This window comes from Anabrus simplex, chromosome 8, assembly GCF_040414725.1.
Source record: "Anabrus simplex isolate iqAnaSimp1 chromosome 8, ASM4041472v1, whole genome shotgun sequence".
Classification (NCBI taxonomy): Eukaryota; Metazoa; Arthropoda; class Insecta; order Orthoptera; family Tettigoniidae; genus Anabrus; species Anabrus simplex.
Genome location: NC_090272.1, coordinates 24,361,469 through 24,380,259, shown reverse-complemented (window position 1 = coordinate 24,380,259; position 18,791 = coordinate 24,361,469). Strand labels below are relative to the sequence as shown.

The 18,791-nt window shown below is 41.4% G+C and overlaps 1 protein-coding gene across 2 annotated transcripts in view; it reads right to left on the bottom strand.

Annotated features, from left to right (window-relative positions):
• The window catches only part of Hgsnat (Heparan-alpha-glucosaminide N-acetyltransferase), a 643,222-nt gene that overhangs the window by 134,802 nt on the left and 489,629 nt on the right, over positions 1-18,791 (bottom strand). For both annotated transcript variants that reach the window (XM_068228844.1, XM_067153049.2), the window contains exon 3: positions 16,960-17,087. In XM_068228844.1, coding sequence (XP_068084945.1) covers positions 16,960-17,087 — 128 coding nt within the window. The remainder of the gene's footprint in view (positions 1-16,959; positions 17,088-18,791) is intronic.

Genomic DNA, 18,791 nt, shown 5'->3' with positions numbered 1-18,791 from the left:
GCTTAATATCTGCACGTATACACCTAACATCCTGTATATGCGTTTTCATTGAGGTGACATAATTAAATAGTAGGGTGTGTCATTTCTTGACATCTCCTCTCAACATGAGGGGAAAGGTATGTGCTCTGTTTGGCTGCAGTAACTATGAAGTAGAGAAGAGTCTTTCTTCCGTTTCCCTCGTGACAAGAAAATGTAAGTAATATTTTGTTTGCATATAATATATTCTTCCAGTGACAAAGAGATGTTTATACTGCTTCATAATCCTCTAACCTGCTCGACCCATATTTTAACTGGCTTAAAATATAATACGCATATTTTATTGTATAATGTAGCAGTTAATCTTCAATACCGATGTGTTGTTGTAGGTGTGATCTGTGGGTTTGATTTAATTCAGGAAAATACATATGCATATGAGTGTGGCTGGTTGTGTTCCAAGCTACCCCATTTGGAATGCCGTAATGCGTTGTCAAGCTCTGAAGAAAATATAGGTGATTTAAGAAATGTACATATTTTGTTGAAACAATATGATGATGCAAATTTGATTTACCCTAATGTAATGGCATTATGGCAAGTATTGCTTATAGGGAAAGTTTGAATGTTTTTGAGGCTAAATTTATAGATTTTCTTTCTGTTAGTAGGCTTCAAGTTAAAAGGAAAATTGTCCAGCTCTTAAATGTAAATTCATTGAATCATGTGTGTAAGGAATGTGCCGATATTTTTGTTGACAAGTGTTTTAATATGGTGATACAATGCTTTTAAATGAGAAAAAAGAACAATCTAGCCGTGAACGTTCAGGCAGGAATTCTAAAGCTAAAAACGTAATGCATAAATAAAACATCAAGCCCTTTCACAGCAGTCCATTTCACATCTTGATTATATGTCCAATTTCAGTCTTTAAATAATAACCTGTTAAATAATTCTTAATTCATTTATCCAGAATTGCTTTAGCAACTTTGAAGTTAATATCTTAGTAACACTTTCTTTCTAGACGTAATTTATTTATCCATTTCCGTATATACGCCGGCCCCGTGGTGTAGGGGTGCCTGCCTCTTACCCGGAGGCCCGGGTTCGATTCCAGCCAGGTCAGGGATTTTTACCTGGACCTGAGGGCTGGCTCGAGGCCCACTCAGCCTACGTGATTAGAATTGAGGAGCTATCAGACGGTGAGATAGCGGCCCCGGTCTAGAAAGCCAAGAATAACGGCCGAGAAGATTCGTCGTGCTGACCACACGACACCTCGTAATCTGCAGGCCTTCGGGCTAAGCAGCGGTCGCTTGGTAGGCAAAGGCCCTTCAACGGCTGTAGTGGCATGGGGTTTGGTTTGGTTTTATTTCCGTATTGTACCCGCTCAAAACTTGAGTCCCAACCAGCATTTATCTCAGGGAGTGTTACGGTCCGAATCTATCGCAACTAATACACAATAAAAAATATTTTGAAATGTAAGATCTCCAACTAAATGTAAGGGCGCCATCCAGTCAGTACTACAGGGTTGAACGGGACACTCTAATCTTTAACTTTAGGGCTCATCATCAAACATACAAATTATATATACATATTCAGATCAAAGGGAAATTATGAAGGCTCCGTCCTAGGAATGGGGACGGATATTTAATCGGTCACCAAGGGTTTACTATTCTACAAGAACAAGAACCTGGAACTGTTTCCTTGCAAATGCTAAAGGAGCATTTTATTTAAGTAAACAAATCCTTTTTATACACACAATCAAAATCTGTTGACCCTTGATTTGCCGGTAATTTGGGAAATTATTCCTGAAAAATGATTACATAATATTTATCACTTTTGACCACCCTTCCATTTGGGTGGTGGAACCGTTGATATCTGAAGGTATCAGATTTACCTTCGTTAACACCATGACCATATTTGGTCATGGACCATTTACCTGTTGGCTAAGTGGGCGCGATCACATGGACTATGTTATCGCCTCCACTTTGATTGAGATGAGACCAACCCGGGAAACTACAAACTCTCCCCGGGTTCCTAACCAAGATATGCTAATCGTTAGTTGAAGGAAACGACAAAGCGACTCTAACCTAATGGCCCAGATGTAGGGATTTGCCTTCATTTTACAACTATTAACTTAACTTATTATTCACAACACTTGACATTATTACGTTAATTCGCCAGCTGACTTCCCTAGTATCATTCATCATCAGCATTCAAAATAATAAAATAAAATAAAAATATTAAAAAATATTATTATTATTATTATTATTATTATTATCAACATTATTATTAATAGTGGAAATCGTGATTATCGTAACCCGTAATCATCCTCGCTATAACACTTCAACTTCTCGCTCTTATTATTCTCATCAAAAAAATAAAAATAAAAAGTAGCTTCCTTTTTTATTCTTCTTCTCCTTCTTCAAATATTCTCATTATTATTATTATTATTATTATTAGTTAAAAATCTCAAATTTTTCATTTCGACTCCCAACATCATTATTATGTCCAAAATATAAAAAAGTAAATTCTTCTTCCTCAAAAAAAACTAGCTTTTTTAAAAAATATTATCATTATTAAAGTGGTTTGAAACTTTCAATATTTTCAATTCAATTCCCACCATCATTATTGTTTTCATAAATTAAAAAATTCTTCTTCTTCAAATATTTATAATTATTATTATTATTATTATTATTATTATTATTATTATATTATTATTATTATTATTATTATTATTATTATTATTATTATTATTATTAATTTAAAAAAATTAATTTCGCTTGTTACACGGTAGTCCACTCTTAATATGTTCAACGCATAACCCCTTTTACAATTCCGATTTATTTTGGCACTAATCAATCCAGATATGATTTACTTGGATTATTATTATTATTATTAATATTATTATTCTTTCGAGAATTTTTATGTTTATGCCCCATCTTTATAATTTAGTCACATACGTTCTCTCCCAAACAGAAATAACCAAGATCCGAATTCACATCGGTCGGGACATAATAGTTTTCGAACCCGCAACCTTATATTCGTACTGTCGTTAATTCATGGAGACCATATGCTCCTAAGACAATTCTCAAATCCCATAACACCTCGCAGCTGGGCAAATACCTCCAATCTCTGCAAGTGTTAAATTATTCCTTCCTTTTACATTTTGAAGTCCATTTATCCATCGGAACTCTTCAAAACATTTTCACTAATTAACCCTCACCGGGCGAGTTGGCCGTGCGCGTAGAGGCGCGCGGCTGTGAGCTTGCATCCGGGAGATAGTAGGTTCGAATCCCACTATCGGCAGCCCTGAAAATGGTTTTCCGTGGTTTCCCATTTTCACACCAGGCAAATGCTGGGGCTGTACCTTAATTAAGGCCACGGCCGCTTCCTTCCAACTCCTAAGCCTTTCCTATCCCATCGTTGCCATAAGACCTATCTGTGTCGGCGCGACGTAAAGCCCCTAGCAAAAAATTAACCCTCTGTGTGTGGACTCTATTCTGCCACTCAATACACCGGTATATAAATACAACCTCTATGTGGGCCTTAAGATCCATCTATTTCTTCATCAACATCAGTACAATTCACTTACATTTCGGGCCGGATTTCTGTCCCACAAACTCCAAATCTCAACTTTTGGCTCAAATCACTCTGGGCCTCAAACATAGCGTGACCATATTATCAAAATGCCTATCTCGTTTCTACCAAAATTTATTTATGATTATTATGGAGTCCAAAAAAACGTTAAATCAACAATTAGTGTTAAAATCGGATTCACTACCCAAATTAAATACTCATGCCACATATTATCTCCACATTTAAATTACTTTGATTTGCCATATTCTATCCAACTAGGCCCGTGCCTTTATTCTCAAAGATTATTATTAAACACGCCTTTACACATTACCCAATATTAATTTATTACTCCGACACTTCTACCGATTATTATTATTTTGTCCACTGGCGAACTTCGCGATATTTACAAACAAATCAATGGACTTCATTCCGTCCCACAATAATTTAAATCACTTGGCAACCCTACCTCTGGATTATCTTAACCACATGCCTTAATATCTATAAAAGTTCCGATACTGGAAAAACACTTTGGAAGCACTTCTAAATGAATATTAACATTATCTTTACGTGAAACGTGCTCCATATCATATCAAACAACTCAAGCACTTGAATGAACAACTCAACCCTACTATACTCTATTTAATAATCAAAATTATGATGAGTGCTCGATCTAATCATGTACATATTAATTTGTCCCTTTGTCTATCTATCTTTGAATTTATACGAGCCGGAAACGGCTCGTTTCACAATCAAGTTACCATGATAAAATAATATGATTTCCTCCCCCCTAACGATAGCAATCTACAAATATTTGAAAAGGTTACTCATCTCTGCCATTGTAGTCTGCTAAAACCGGACATGGAGCCTAGCCCCTCCGGTTTTTAGCACTGCATTCCACTGGTATTCATGCCACCTCGAAGAATTCATCCTTGACCCTTTTCAACTTTACACATTTTGAATAAAAACAAATAAAATAACTGTTGCACTTTGGAATAATTTCCACCCTAAATTCTACTCACAAATTTTACACTCTCGGCCTTGTATCTAGCCCACTTAATGCAGATATACATTCTTCATTCCTTTCCCGGACACTAGGAACATGGGATACCTCGGGATCCACTTTACAACGGCCCGTGCGCGCACTTGAATTTCCCGTCTCACGTTCGTGTAGCTGACCAGGTATCAGTTTAGAATCGACTGTTTACTAGGTGACATAAACACTCGTGACCGTTCTCACGTAACGCACTTCCTAATCTGTTGGTAGAATCTCACACTCCGTAAGTTATGCTTTACTGAGTCCTGTCTATTTGAAACACTTCATACTAGTATACTGCTCAAGACTGTAATATGAGCTACATCACGTCATGAATCACTGTACTATGTAACAAAATAATACTTCGAACCCTACTCCACGAGTAAGTACACACACGCATCCCTGGCGTAAACACGGCTCGAACAAATTATCAGAAGTTGTCACGCACCCCAGGCGTGGTATCCGCTCCGACCGCTTTGTCAAAAGTAGTTGTTAGTCCTTATCCACGACCTCATATTTATACTTGTATCCCCTCTCTTCCGAGTTCAGAGGAGGTCATCTTGGGACGCGCAGTCCCGATATCTTCATACGACAATTTGCGGTTTGGCCCGTGGCTTAAATATGATATCCAATGATGTAATTATGTTCTCAAATGCTCTATACCAATTCTCAACTATTATCGTTCGCTGGTAATGGATATATTTGCGAATTTAGCTGCCGTATCCCGGCCTGGGATTTCGCGCTCTTTTGTGGCGTCCTTTGCCTCCAGCCAATCAACGAATAGCGTCCATGAATTCTCAGAATTACACCATGCAATCTCCCGCAATTATTAACTTTTTATAACTTTTATAATATAGTAAGGCTCCTAAATTCCACCTTATTCTGAATTGATAACTCACTCCCTTCTATCAGTTTAATCCGCGGAGTTAGCCTCCCTAGTGCTTCTTACAATACGAAGTTGTCGCCTTGCTTTGGTCAAGTGAATTTTTCCATTGGTCCACCTAAACCACGTGACCGGGAAGGCTCATATTTTTTTCTTCCAGTGCCAACCCTGCGTTCAACTCCCGCTAGTACATGGAGATACCCCTACGTCATTTCTCAGAAATTTGCACCCAGCTGTCTGCGCTGTCGCCACTACCTATTCTGCTCGGGGCTATGAAAACTTTCCGCAACTTGTCAACAACTCGTGCCTTTCTCTTTCCCCTTCGTCACCATTTCTGAGAATTCTAATTCTGCCGTTCATTGTGTTTGTTAATCTCAGCGGAGACAATAGTCTGTCCATGTTTCACCATACCATCTCGGCCTGGCCTGCACTTACTGTATGTACAGTACGATCTTCTCGCTTCTGAAAATGAAATATATATTCCTCCATAAATAATTACAATTGCATGACGCTTATCACACCCCCACCAGGGCGCAGTATATACATTTCCATTGATATTTGAATTTAGCGCGAATTTTTAGGTCAAGCCACTAGGAGCACCACTTGCGACTTGTCTCCCATTTTAACAAGGCTAAATCCGGAAGTGTCGCGTATTGTCTCTACTGTATTTGCTTTCATCCCCCTCCCCCAACCTTTTAGGATTTCATTTTACCCGCACTCGTTCCATCCGTTTTTCTTCTCATTTTGATAGCCATCGTCGTCTTTCTGACCCGAGCTCAGTGGCTCAGACGGTTGAGGCGCTGGTCTTCTGACTTCAACTTGGCAGGTTCGATCCTGGTTCAGCCCGTTCGTATTTGAAGGTGCTCAAATTCGTAAGCCTCGTGTCGGTAGATTTACTAGCACGTAAATGAACTCCTGCGGGACAAAATTCCAGCACCTTGGTGTCTCCGAAACCATCACAAGTAGTTAGTGGGACGTAGAGACAATAACATTATTCTTATTGTTATTTTATTATTATTATTATTATTATTATTATTATTATTATTATTATTATTATTATTATTATTATTATTATTATTATTATTATAAGCTCTGCATTCGGGAGACGAGTGAGGTCGAACCCCAGCATCATCTGTCCTGAGAATGTCCCATTTTCACTTCTAGTCAAATGCCGGGCAGTTCCTATTCACAGGCCAAACCTCCTTACCCTCCGGCCGTAAAATCATGCCATATAATTTCATCTCGCCTCATCTCCGACGACATGCATACGTCTTCCTGATGAATATAAGCGATTTTTGAGGTTATCAACCGCCACCATCGCCAGTTCGCTCGTTACCATGGCGACTGAACAATGTCACCACTACAGCGATGCTCGCTCACCGTTGATGGACTTGATGATAAAAATGTAAATTCCTGAATATCTCCATTGTTATAGCACGCAAGTTAAAATGTACCCATTAAAATTAATTGGAAATAGATTGTCTATAATTATTGTATTGTATGAAAATTCACAGCCTGTTTCTGTCATTCAACCGGGTCAGGAATGGAATGGATGAAGCCCCTATCTAGCGGCAAGGATAGGAATTATACCAGCTGCCGAAGCCTATCGCACTCCTCTGGGGCAATGATTAATCAATGATAGATGAAATGAAATGATATTGGAGAGTGTTGTTGGAATGAAAGATGACAGGTGAACCGGAATACTCGGAGAAAAACCTGTCCCGCCTCCGCTTTGTCCAGCACAAATCTCACATGGAGTGACCGGGATTTGTACCACGGAACCCAGCGGTGAGATGCCGGCGCGCTACCGTCTGAGCCACGGAGGCTTCAATTATTGTTATGTATATGTTCTAAATAGAAGTAACACTATCGAAGATAATTGGACTTATGTGAAACAAGCAACAATCATTAATATTTCCGTTATTATTCCTCGCATGGTAAATGTTCTATGTAAAACTTAGAACACTTTGAAATACCTGTAAAAACATAGGCTATTAGTAACAGAATGACATGTTTCGTTCTGCGGGAACATCCTCAAACCCAACCAAACCAAATCAAACCAATCCCCATGGCGCAAGAGCCCAAAAGTGTCATGGCCTACCAAGCGACCGCTGCTCAGACAAGGCTGTCGTGTGTCCTCTCGGCTGTTATTCTTGGCCTCTATATCATTGTCAGATAGCTCCTCAATTGTAATCACGTAGGTTGAGTGGACTTCGAACCAGCCCTCAGTTCCAGGAAAAAATAAATCCCTGACCTGGCCGGTAATCGAACCCGGGGCTTACGGGTTAGGGGCAGTCACCCTAGCCTTCACCGCGGAGCCAGCACAAGAACATCCTCAGATTCTATCAAATCATTTGTAATCATGCGTATATAATGTGCGTTGCCTAAACTTGTCAATGATTGTGAAGGGGTGATACTATGAACAAGTGGGTTCGAGTCCCACTGTCGGCAGCCCTGAAGATGGTTTTCCGTGGTTTTCCATTTTTACACCAGGCAAATGCCGGGGCTGTACCTTAACTAAGGCCACGGCCGCTTCCTTCCAATTCCTGGCCTTTCCTATCCATCGTCGCCGTAAGACATATCTGTGTTGGTGCGACGTAAAGCAAATAGCTAAAAACTATGAACAAGTGTGACAAAGTCCGATATTGACACTTCAGTATATTTGAGTTTTCTGTACTTAAAATCAGCTTTGGTTTCACGTCCGTTATCTCCAGCGTCCGAGCTTGGACTTATTTCAGATCGCTGGCCTTGATATTGGATTGCTAACACAAACGTGTCTGTAGGGAGGTAGGGAAGGCAGAGAAGAAGACAACTCTGTTCAGCGGACAGACAGATGTACGGCTTTATGTGCCTTAGAAAGTGAATTCATGATCATGATTATTGGAATAAATTAATGTGCAGCAATGAACTACTTTGTGTGACTTTACATTAGTGATAACATAATAGCCTACAAAACGGTCCCGATATTTTTTACAGGTATTTTTTTTGCTAGTTGTTTTACGTCGCACTGACACAGATAGGTCTTACGGCGACGATGGGACAGGAAAGGGCTAGGAGTGGGAAGGAAGCGGCCGTGGCCTTTATTAAGGTACACCCCCAGCATTTGCCTGGTATGAAAATGGGAAACCACGGAAAACCATTTTCAGGGCTGCCGACAGTGGGGTTCGAACCTACTATTTCCCGAATACTGGATACTGGCCGCACTTAAGCGACTGCAGCTATCGAGCTCGGTTACAGGTATGTTATAGTGTTCTATGGTATTTCGTGTTTCGCCAGACTGGAAAAACTTTTATCTTGGTCCCCTCAATATTGCTACACCACAGTAGGGTGGGCACAAACTCGCTTCCCCCAGATTAGTAAGGACAAGTATCAGCGAGCGTTTTGCTTTTGTGTACTAGGACTGGCACTACTGCGTCTCTTAGTGTGGTTTGGACTGGTTAATGGTAACATAGTTTTCGTACGTCCTTTCTTGTTGTTGTTGTTGTTGTTGTTGTTGTTGAACGCCACCTCATTTGGTGTTGTTGTGAGGGTGATCTTGATCAACATTTCGGTGAATGGATTCGTCGCCATGGTACAACAGATTGGCCACCACGTTCATGTGACCTCACCCATTGTGAATTTTTCATGTGGGGTAATGCCAAAGAAAAAGTGTTTTCTGAGAAACCGGAAACAGCTAATAGAACTATCATTCGAGGGATTGGATGCCAATCCTATGTTGTGTTATGATATTTGCAAATCATTGCTGAAGAGATGTACTTGGTACCGGTACATTGAACATGGGGAGGGGGACAGTTTGTAACAGTATTCGAAGTAAAAATGAGAGTCTGAACGGTTTGTCAACTTTAGTCACAGTCACGTAGATTATGTTATTTTATTTCTTCACATATTGGGGAAAGTGACTTTGTACCGAACTTAACTACACGAGTTTACAAAAATTCTGTTCAGCCATTTGCTCGCTTTGTCGGCACAAACAAACAAACATACTGACAGACCGACAAAAATGTATCTGAACGTACTTTCGACTTTTGTACACCGGAGGAAAGAAAATTAATGAAGTACGAATGTTTTTATTGTTTTGTTGTCTTTTTTGCTAGAGGCTTTGCGTCGCACCGACAAAGATTGGTCTTATGGCGACGATGGGATAGAAAGGGCTAGGAGTGGGAAGGAAGGGGCCGTGGCCTTAATTAAGGTACAGCCCCAGCATTTGCCTGGTGTGAAAATGGGAAACTACGGAAAACCATCTTCAGGGCTGCCGACAGTGGGGTTCGAACCAACTATCTCCCGGATGCAAGCTCACAGCTGCGCGCCCCTAACCGCACGGCCAGCTCGCCCGGTGAAGCATGAATGAAGAATCCGAAATGTATAGATTACATTATAATGTCATTTATATATAATTATGTTTTGGGTGGTAGGCTGTTGGAATACTCAGCAATGGCTCATGTAGAACCACTCTCTATGTGTGTCCATCCAAAACAAATAAGAGACCAGAATATTGATCCAACTTACTCTATGTGTTGAGAAAGTTTAAGTCACTGAGAATTGCTGACGGCGTCGATCATATATGCAAACAAGGACATAAACAGAAAAGTGAAAACACCTGTATGAATGATGTGAGAGCTTTAGAACATTAGAGGACATAAAGAGTTTTTGTCTCTTCTTCTTTTCATCACGTTGAATGATGAGATCCAGAGAGACGTACACCAGACTATCGGGAATGAGAAAATGAAAGCTATGCTTTTTGTAGATGGCTTCAAAGAACAACAAGGCCAGGGAGATGTACGAAACCAAAGAAAGCCATCTTCAGAGCTATCGTTTGAGCCAACCACCTCACAAACATTTCCCTCGGTGGATCAGTGTGGAGTGTCGGCCTCCGGAGACCAAGATAGCGGGTTCAAGCCCGACAGAGAGTGTTGGATTTTTGAAAGACGGACAAAAGTCCATTCGACATTCCATGTAAAAGTTCTCTGATGACACATTTGGTGTTTACCGACAAAATTAATTAAAACTCAGTCATAGACTTCCACCGTCTGGTAAGAGTAAAATAGGGCGTCGCGCACAAGCAGCCTAAATGGCGTCAAATTCAAATCCCTGTACACGGCCTATATTTAGTGATGGGCTGCGAGTGGACTCGCGAAGAATCGAGGTACTCGAGTCCGGACTCGAGGCCGAGGGCGCTGCAGCGTTATCTGCGAGCTGTGTATGGAAACAACACGATGCATAATATTGCAGGTAGACCAAGGACAGGTATTGGTTCCGTTTCCCAATAATGCACAATGATGCACTGTACAAACTAATGTTGCGATGCGGTAATGAACATCACTTTAAAGAAGTGTGTACACAGTCACCCTTTGGAACAGTCGTTAATCCCGAAGCATACATACAGTACCTTACCGAAAAAGTAAGTACTATATTATACGGCGGGACAAAATACCGGAGGTGGAAACAATATAATTATGTTATTCTTGGATACCTCACCAAATGCCCAGAGCATTCCTTCAATCAATTTAACGTTGTGGAGTTGAACTAGGACGTGCATTGTTCTACTGCGTAACAAAATATACAGCTGAACATGTACATTGTGCTATATTTACATAAATGTATAGGCCTACACACAAAACCTAATTGTAACGTAAACTAAGGAACGTGCAGACACAGGTGCTTATGTACCACAATATCACCAGCGCACAGCCCGGTTCCATGGCTAAATAGTTAGCGTGCTGGCCTTTGGTCACAGGGGTCCCGGGTTCGATAAGCGGCAGGGCCGCGAATTTTAACCATCATTGGTTAATTTTGCTGGCACGGTGGCTGGGTGTGTGTGTTGTCTTCATCATCATTTCATCCTCATTACGACGCGCAGATCTCCTACGGGCGTCAAATCGAAAGACCTGCATCTGGCGAGCCGAACATGTCCTCGGACACTCCCGGCACTAAAAGCCATACGCCATTTCATTTTATCGGCGCACAGTGTGAAATTTTAGAGATCAGGCAGGAGAAAAGTACATTTTCGACTAATCTTCTATTATAAAGGGCATTATTTGACGCTCTTGACTTCCTTTGGCCAATACCTTAATTTTTCGACGTTTCGGATCCCTTCCATTTCTTCTCCCTGATTAGTGTTATATAGAGGATGATTGCCTAGTTGTACTTCCTCTTCAATCACCACTACCACCACCACCACCCTGGAGGAAGTATGTAATACCTACAATGAATAGTTAAATTATGTTCCTAATCTTCACTCCGTATCTCAAGTTACCAAAGGCTAACCTAATGGGCGATATAACTTAATGCAATGTCCTCATCCCGAGGTGGTGCAGCTCCTTTCAGGAACACTCCCATGTACCATTTGAACCACATACCAGCCCTTCTGACATTCTAAAATTTTTGGCGGTACCGTGAATCGAACCCAGCCCCCAAGAATGGCAGCTAATAACACTAACCGTTACGCTGCAGAGGTACTGTAATGGAAGCGCCCAACTAAATATAGACGAAGGAGACAAAGAAGAATGTCATTGTGTGACAAACTAAACGAATGGCATTTCGAAACAAATCTGTTACGGTCTTACACTCGCGTGTTTCACGTTATGGTCATCATTTACTTGGCTGCTGTAATAGTACTTAATGATTGGGGTATTTATTCCGACTACTCGGCTACAGATCGCAGTTACGGATCGTGACGTCACCGTGGAGACTCGAGTACTCGGAGAGGCTCGATTCTCGCGAGTCCAAGCGTCACTCGCGCACATCACTACCTATATTTGCCTTCCTTTGTGCCTATTTATTTCACTTTTATTGTGGGCTTCCTTTCTAATTTCAGACCAAGTTGCTTCGGTCTTCTTCGCTAGTCAACTTGCCATTATTTTGTGAATTTTGCATCTGAAGATTAGCCGGTTCTGGACATCTGCTAGTGTAATTCCTGCCTGTTTCAGATCAAACCATTTAATTGTCTCTGCTTTAGCTTTACTCCTGTTTTCATAGAATTCGACTATTTGTTTTGTAAGTCTGGGTGCACGTTTTTATGTGTCCTTTTATGTAGCCTGCGTTTTCTAATGTCACTGTGAATATTAGTGTATCATATTATTACTGTGATGAAGAATACTATGTCTACTTCTGCCTCTCACTCAGCTTTAGAAGAACTTCAAGGTTAGGTGTAGTGGCCTTCAGGTCAAAAAAAACCGAGGTTCGACGCCCGGACGAACTGAAGATTCGTTCCTTTGGTCTTACTACACACAACATTTCAAACCCCGTCAGAAAAATGAAATACATCCTTCTCCAAAGGGTTGCCAATAGGAAGGGCATCAGGCCAGTAAAACTAAGCTTAATCCATATATAGTGCTATTTATTTGTTGGCGTACGGCTTTTGGTACCGGTAATGTCCGAGGATAAGTTCGGCTCGCCAGATGAATGGCTTTTGATTTGAACTCCCGCAGGCGACCCGCGCGTCTGATGAGGATGAAATTTTGATGAAGACGACACATGCACCCAGCCCCGTGCCAACGGTTTTAACCAATTATGCTTAAAATTGCCGACCCTGCCAGGAATCGAACCCGACACCTCCGTGATCAAAGGCCAGTACGCTAACAATTTTGCCATGAAGTCGGACATATATAGACATGATGAAGTCGTTCCTAGAATAACGACAACAAAAATTCGGCCATAATACAGTTCTGGCAGACGAAAACAGAACGTCGAAACTGAGATGGAAACATCCTAAATGGTGTCATTTGAAAACGCCTACACAGTGTAGTTGAGACAAATTATAATTATTTATCTACTGCATGGATGTGTGCATGTATACTTGACGATCACCAAGTAGGCCTATCACATTATTTCTATGCTACGTATTTAATATCAGAAAGTAAGGTTCCTCTCTACTACTGGTGCCCTTAAGATCAACGTGAAAAAGACACACTGTTACATGAAATCCTAAATGTCGTGAGGCCTGGTTCAGCCCTTGTGAGACAGACCCTCCGATGAGGGTGGGCGGTGTGTGATGAGCATAGGAAAGTGGGCGTTAATGTGATGGAGCGTATCGTTGTGAGCAGATTGTAGGAGAGTCACGAGCAGCACGAACACCCGGTCCCCGAGTGAGTAAAACTCCACGATTCGATCAGCAATCGAAACTAGGATCCCGAGAACCGAAGGCCAAGACGCTAGTCAGTCAGTCACGGAGACGAACGTTTATATAGTTGATGATCGATGCATGACTTGCGGAAAGCTCTTGGATAATGAGAACGGTGAAACAAATTTAACACCACTTTCTGACCGGGAAGTGCCTCCGTGGCTCAGGTGGCAACGCGCCGGCCTCTCACCGCTGGGTTCCATGGTTCAAATCCCGATCACTCCAAGTGAGATTTGTGCTGGACAAAGCGGAGGGGCGACAGGTTTTTCTCCGGGTACTCCGGTTTTTTCTGTCATAATTCACTCCAGCAACACTCTTCAATATCATTTCATTTCATCTGTCATTCATTAATCATTGCCCCAGAGGAGTGCGACAGGCTTCGGCAGCCGGCTCAATTCCTATCCTCGCCGCTAGATGGGGCTTCATTCATCCCGTACCTAACGCGGTCAAATGACTGGAAACAGGCTGCGGATTTTCATTTCTGACCGGGAAGTCATAGTGTACGGCCAACTTTGAATCAGGAAAAAAAAAACGGGCTTAGTGGTTGGTCCTCTGAGTCCAAGTTCGATCCTCGTTCAATCCGGAGCTATTTTAAGGAGCTCAGATACCCCGTCCTCGTATTAGTAGATTTACCGACTCGTAAAAATAATTCCTGTGTGTCAAAATTAGATAGATAGATAGATAGATAGATAGATAATGCCTTTATTGGTGGCGAAGTTAGGGCTCGAGGCCCTCTCTTACACTTAACCACTAGATGAGTATACATATACATAACTTATAATTTCGAATACAATATAACAAATAATACTAATAGCAATAGCAATAATAATAATAATAATAATAATAATAATAATAATAATAATAATAATAATAATAATAATAATAATAATGAAAGAATCCTTAATTTTAAAATACACAAAATAACGTACTCTTAAATAATGTAACTGCAGTAATCCATTCATTCGTCCCATTCATTCCTTCATTCACTCAACAATTATCCAGCAAGTCAGCGGGATCTACCCAGCAAATGCTCCTGGCAAGCCACTTTAAACTTGCGATGAGAAGGATTTTCTCTAATGTTCGCAGGTAGCGAATTCCATGACCTAGACACAGAGATTATGAAGGAGCGGTTGTACACAGCAGTGCGGTTTACAGGTATGGCAAGAGAGGAACCAGATCTTGTATTGTGTTCATGATAGGACGAGAGGTAAGAAAAAGATGAAGACAGATAGTCGGGAGTATTGTGGAAAGAACTTTGTGCAGAAGTGATAGCATGTGAAGTTCACGGCGCTGGTGCACTCGAAGCCATGACAGCTCCTTATAATAAGGTTATTATTATTATTATTATTAGCGTATGGTAACGTACACAAAACAATACAAAGATTAAATATAAATGAACAGTAAGCACAAACCATTATATACATAATTATAAGATATACACATAACATTGAAAACAATCATGCAAGCAAAAGGGTTCAAAGATTTAGATCCAAATTCTCTAGCCATTGTATGGCCTCAGCAGAAGCCACCACAAAGTCCTGGCTAGATCCAGCGAATGCCCTTCCAATGCATTCGGTGACGATATGGTCGATAGTCTGTTTAACTGCCCCGCAGTCACAGGCTGGGTAAGATCTCATACCCCATTTAAACATCATTGAACCACATCTCCCGTGGTTAGTACGGACTCTGTTGAGGGCTACCCATGTCTTGCGGGGTAAATCAAAGCCAGCTGGAAGATTCTTATAATTGAACAATGCCCGCCATTGAGTCGGAGCTACGCTGTTCCACTCTTGTTGCCAATCTGCTTTTGGATTGAAATCCCTTCTAACAAGTTCCTGTGCTGTTTGAATAGGAGGAGATCTTGATTTGAGGCGGCTGAATCTGACGTTAGCATCTTCATGGATGGGGAGATCAGGATTGGTTAATATCTTGCTGTATTCTCTAAACAAGTTGTTCAATCTTCTAATTCTAGGAGGTTCTATGTGGCTGAGCACTGGCAACCAGAAAAGAGGAGTAGATTTTACTGTGCCACTTATGACACGCATTGTTTCATTCAGGACCGTGTCCACCTTTTTAGCATGAGAGCTGTTGATCCATACCGAAGAACAGTACTCAGCTGTGGAAAGCACCAGCGCCATAGCTGAAGTACGCAAAGTAGATGCAGAGGCTCCCCATGTGGAGCCAGCAAGTTTGTGAATGATGTTGTTGCGTGACCTTAATTTGGCTGCTAGGTTGGTTAGATGTTTCCTGTATGATAGCGTTCGGTCGAGAGTAACTCCAAGATATTTGGGGTTGGCATTGTGAGGGAGAAGACTTCCATTAAGTGATACTTTCAAGGTGATATTCGCTTGCCGGTTATTTAAATAAGGTGATATATGAGCATCATATCGCAGATTAAAGATATATCTTATGCAGCTGTTCAGGCTGTTACGGCATATCTGCGGCTCCGAAAACCTTAAAAAACGCAAGTGGGACGTAAAAACAATATTCTTATCTCGACAGATTATTTGCCACCCGACAAGTCGTAGTCGAGGAGCTAAGTCTTCACGAAACGTAAAGAATTCCCACTCTTTATTTCTCTGACACGGCAAAATCCCAAAAGAGTATCAAAACTCAGCACCGTAATCAGCTGAATGCTGTACTATAAAAACATTAATCCTAGCGTGGGGATACATATTAGCACAATCGATGTGTAGGCTACTACTAAAAAATTACATTTATTCTGTTCTTGATTAGTACATATTGCATATAATGCAATGTGGGTGGCAAAAGAATGCCCTATACCATGAAATAACTGATGAAATAGACATACGCTATTTAAACATACCACGAATCAAGAATTTTTTCTTTCAGTTCGATTTACGTCGCACCGACGCAGGTAGATGTTATGGCGACGATGGGGTAAGAAAGGGCTACGTGTGGGAAGGAAACAGCTGTAGCCTTAACTAAAGTACAGCCCTAGCATATACTTGGTGTGACAATAGGAAAAACCGGGCGAGTTGGCCGCGAGTTCAAGAGCACGCGGCTGTGAGCTTGCATCTGGGAGATAGTGGGTTCAAATCCCACTGTCGGCGGCCCTGAAGATGGTTTTCCGTGGTTTTCCATTTTCACACCAGGCAAATACTGGGGCTGTACCTTAATTATGCCCACGGCCGCTTCTTTCCTACTCCTAGGCCTTTCCCTATCCCATCCTCGCCATAATACCTATCTGTGTCGGTGCGACGTAAAGCAACTAGCAAAAAACAGAAAACTATAGGAAAACACGGAAAACTTTTTCAGGACAGTGGGGTTCTAACTCATTATCTTCCCAATGCAAGCTGACAGCTACGTGAAATCAAGGATAAAGATGTGCAGATATGTTAAATATTTGGCTAAAGTACGTACCTGTAGTTTTCTGCAGGCACAGTAGGGGCAGAACCGTCCGTCATTATCCGCCATTTGTGCCGGTATTGTGTACTCCACTTGAAAGGTTCCTTCACTTCGTCGAGAGCCAAGTGTCTGGAGTATGGGCACTGAAACAGACAAGACACATAATCAACACTGGGACGAATTCACAACAAACTCTCTAAATTAATCCCACCTTCTTTCGTCTACGTTGACAACAGTAAAATTCAGACTCATTAGCCCTTAACTGTATGTCACCAGATACAATTTCCTCGAACCAAATTTGATCCTACCGTGTTGAAAGTACTAATTTACTTAAAATAGCATTCCTAATTAGTTAATTGTCTTCAAACACAGTGTACTGTCGTGAAATTAATCAAACCAAAGGGAATCGATTAAAGTTCCCGGGGCTGATGGCCTAGATGTTAGGCCCCTTTAAACAACAAGCATCATCAACATCATCAAAGTTCCTAGACCCGCGTTGAATTCAAAAAATTCGCTATGCTGTGTGAATGGTGTGTATGCGATGTAAGATCAGGATCCAGAAACTACGAGATGGGTTGGAAGATCAAAGCTAAGGTAGCTCAAGTCAGTGGAGAAGATCTGAAACTCATGGATTTAAGGAACTGCAGAAGGAAGACCCGAGATCGTAATGACTGGAAAAACACTTTGAAAAAAGACCAAGTTTCAACGCGGATTGAGGACTTGCCATAGTCTTTTTAACATATCTTTATAGAAGCTGCAATATATGTGTTTGAATAAAAAACCAGCAGTTAAAGTGAACGGAAGGATTATTCAGTGTGTCATATATACAAATGACTATCCAACAATAAAACACCCATGGAGAGAAATCTGTACACCCTCCCAGCTATCCTAAAAGATGTCAAAATAAATATACATTTAAAACCGCTAGTGGCTTTACGTCGCACCGACACAGATAGGTCTTATGGCGACGATGGGACAGGGAAGGGCTAGGAGTGGGAAGGAAGCGGTAGTGGCCTTAATTAAGGTACAGCCCCAGCATTTGCCTGGTGTGAAAATGGGAAACCTCGGAAAACGATCTTCAGGGCTGCCGACAGTGGGATTCGAACCCACTATCTCCCGGATGCAAGCTCACAGTTGCGCGCCCCTAACCGCACAGCCAACTCGCCCGGTCATTTAAAACTAAACTCATGATCAAGCGAGAGTTTTTCAAAGAGTACAGTTGTACATTTGACCTCAGGCGATATTCGCCCGCAGAATTTTCACGTGGGCCGTGAATATTTCGTGAGAATTTCCTCCCTTTAATTTGGATTCTATCTCACCGTGATGAGTGAGGGCCAAAACGATTTTATTATTATTAATCACGATTTTGAGAGAGTCTATTCATCATTCCTCACAATGCAGGTTATCTGAAATATGTCAAGTTTTCCCTTTTTTCGGAGTGTTTTGTTATTTCCGGTTGGAATCTGTAGGGGCTGAACGGCTAAACGTCTGTATGGTAACGTAGCGCGCAAAAACACGCGAACTGCTTTTCATTCCCGTTGAATTCAACATTCACCAGTTGCATTGCCTTTCACTGCCCCTATCAACAGCCATCTTGTATGGCGGTACAAGGCGATAATAAGAAAGAAACAGGAAGTGCCTGGTCCATAAATAAGAAAACAACACAACTTGCTGACAACAGGTTCTTGATCGAGCCCCGAGAAGTCAGCACGCGTTGGTCTGGTGATTATTTTTCTATTGCAAAGTTTTGCACTTATAAAACGAACAAGAAAAGAACTCCAACTCTTGCAACAGGGTTGCATTCCCTGGTACACCCTGACTGCCGTAAAGGGCGACTAAACGGGGGA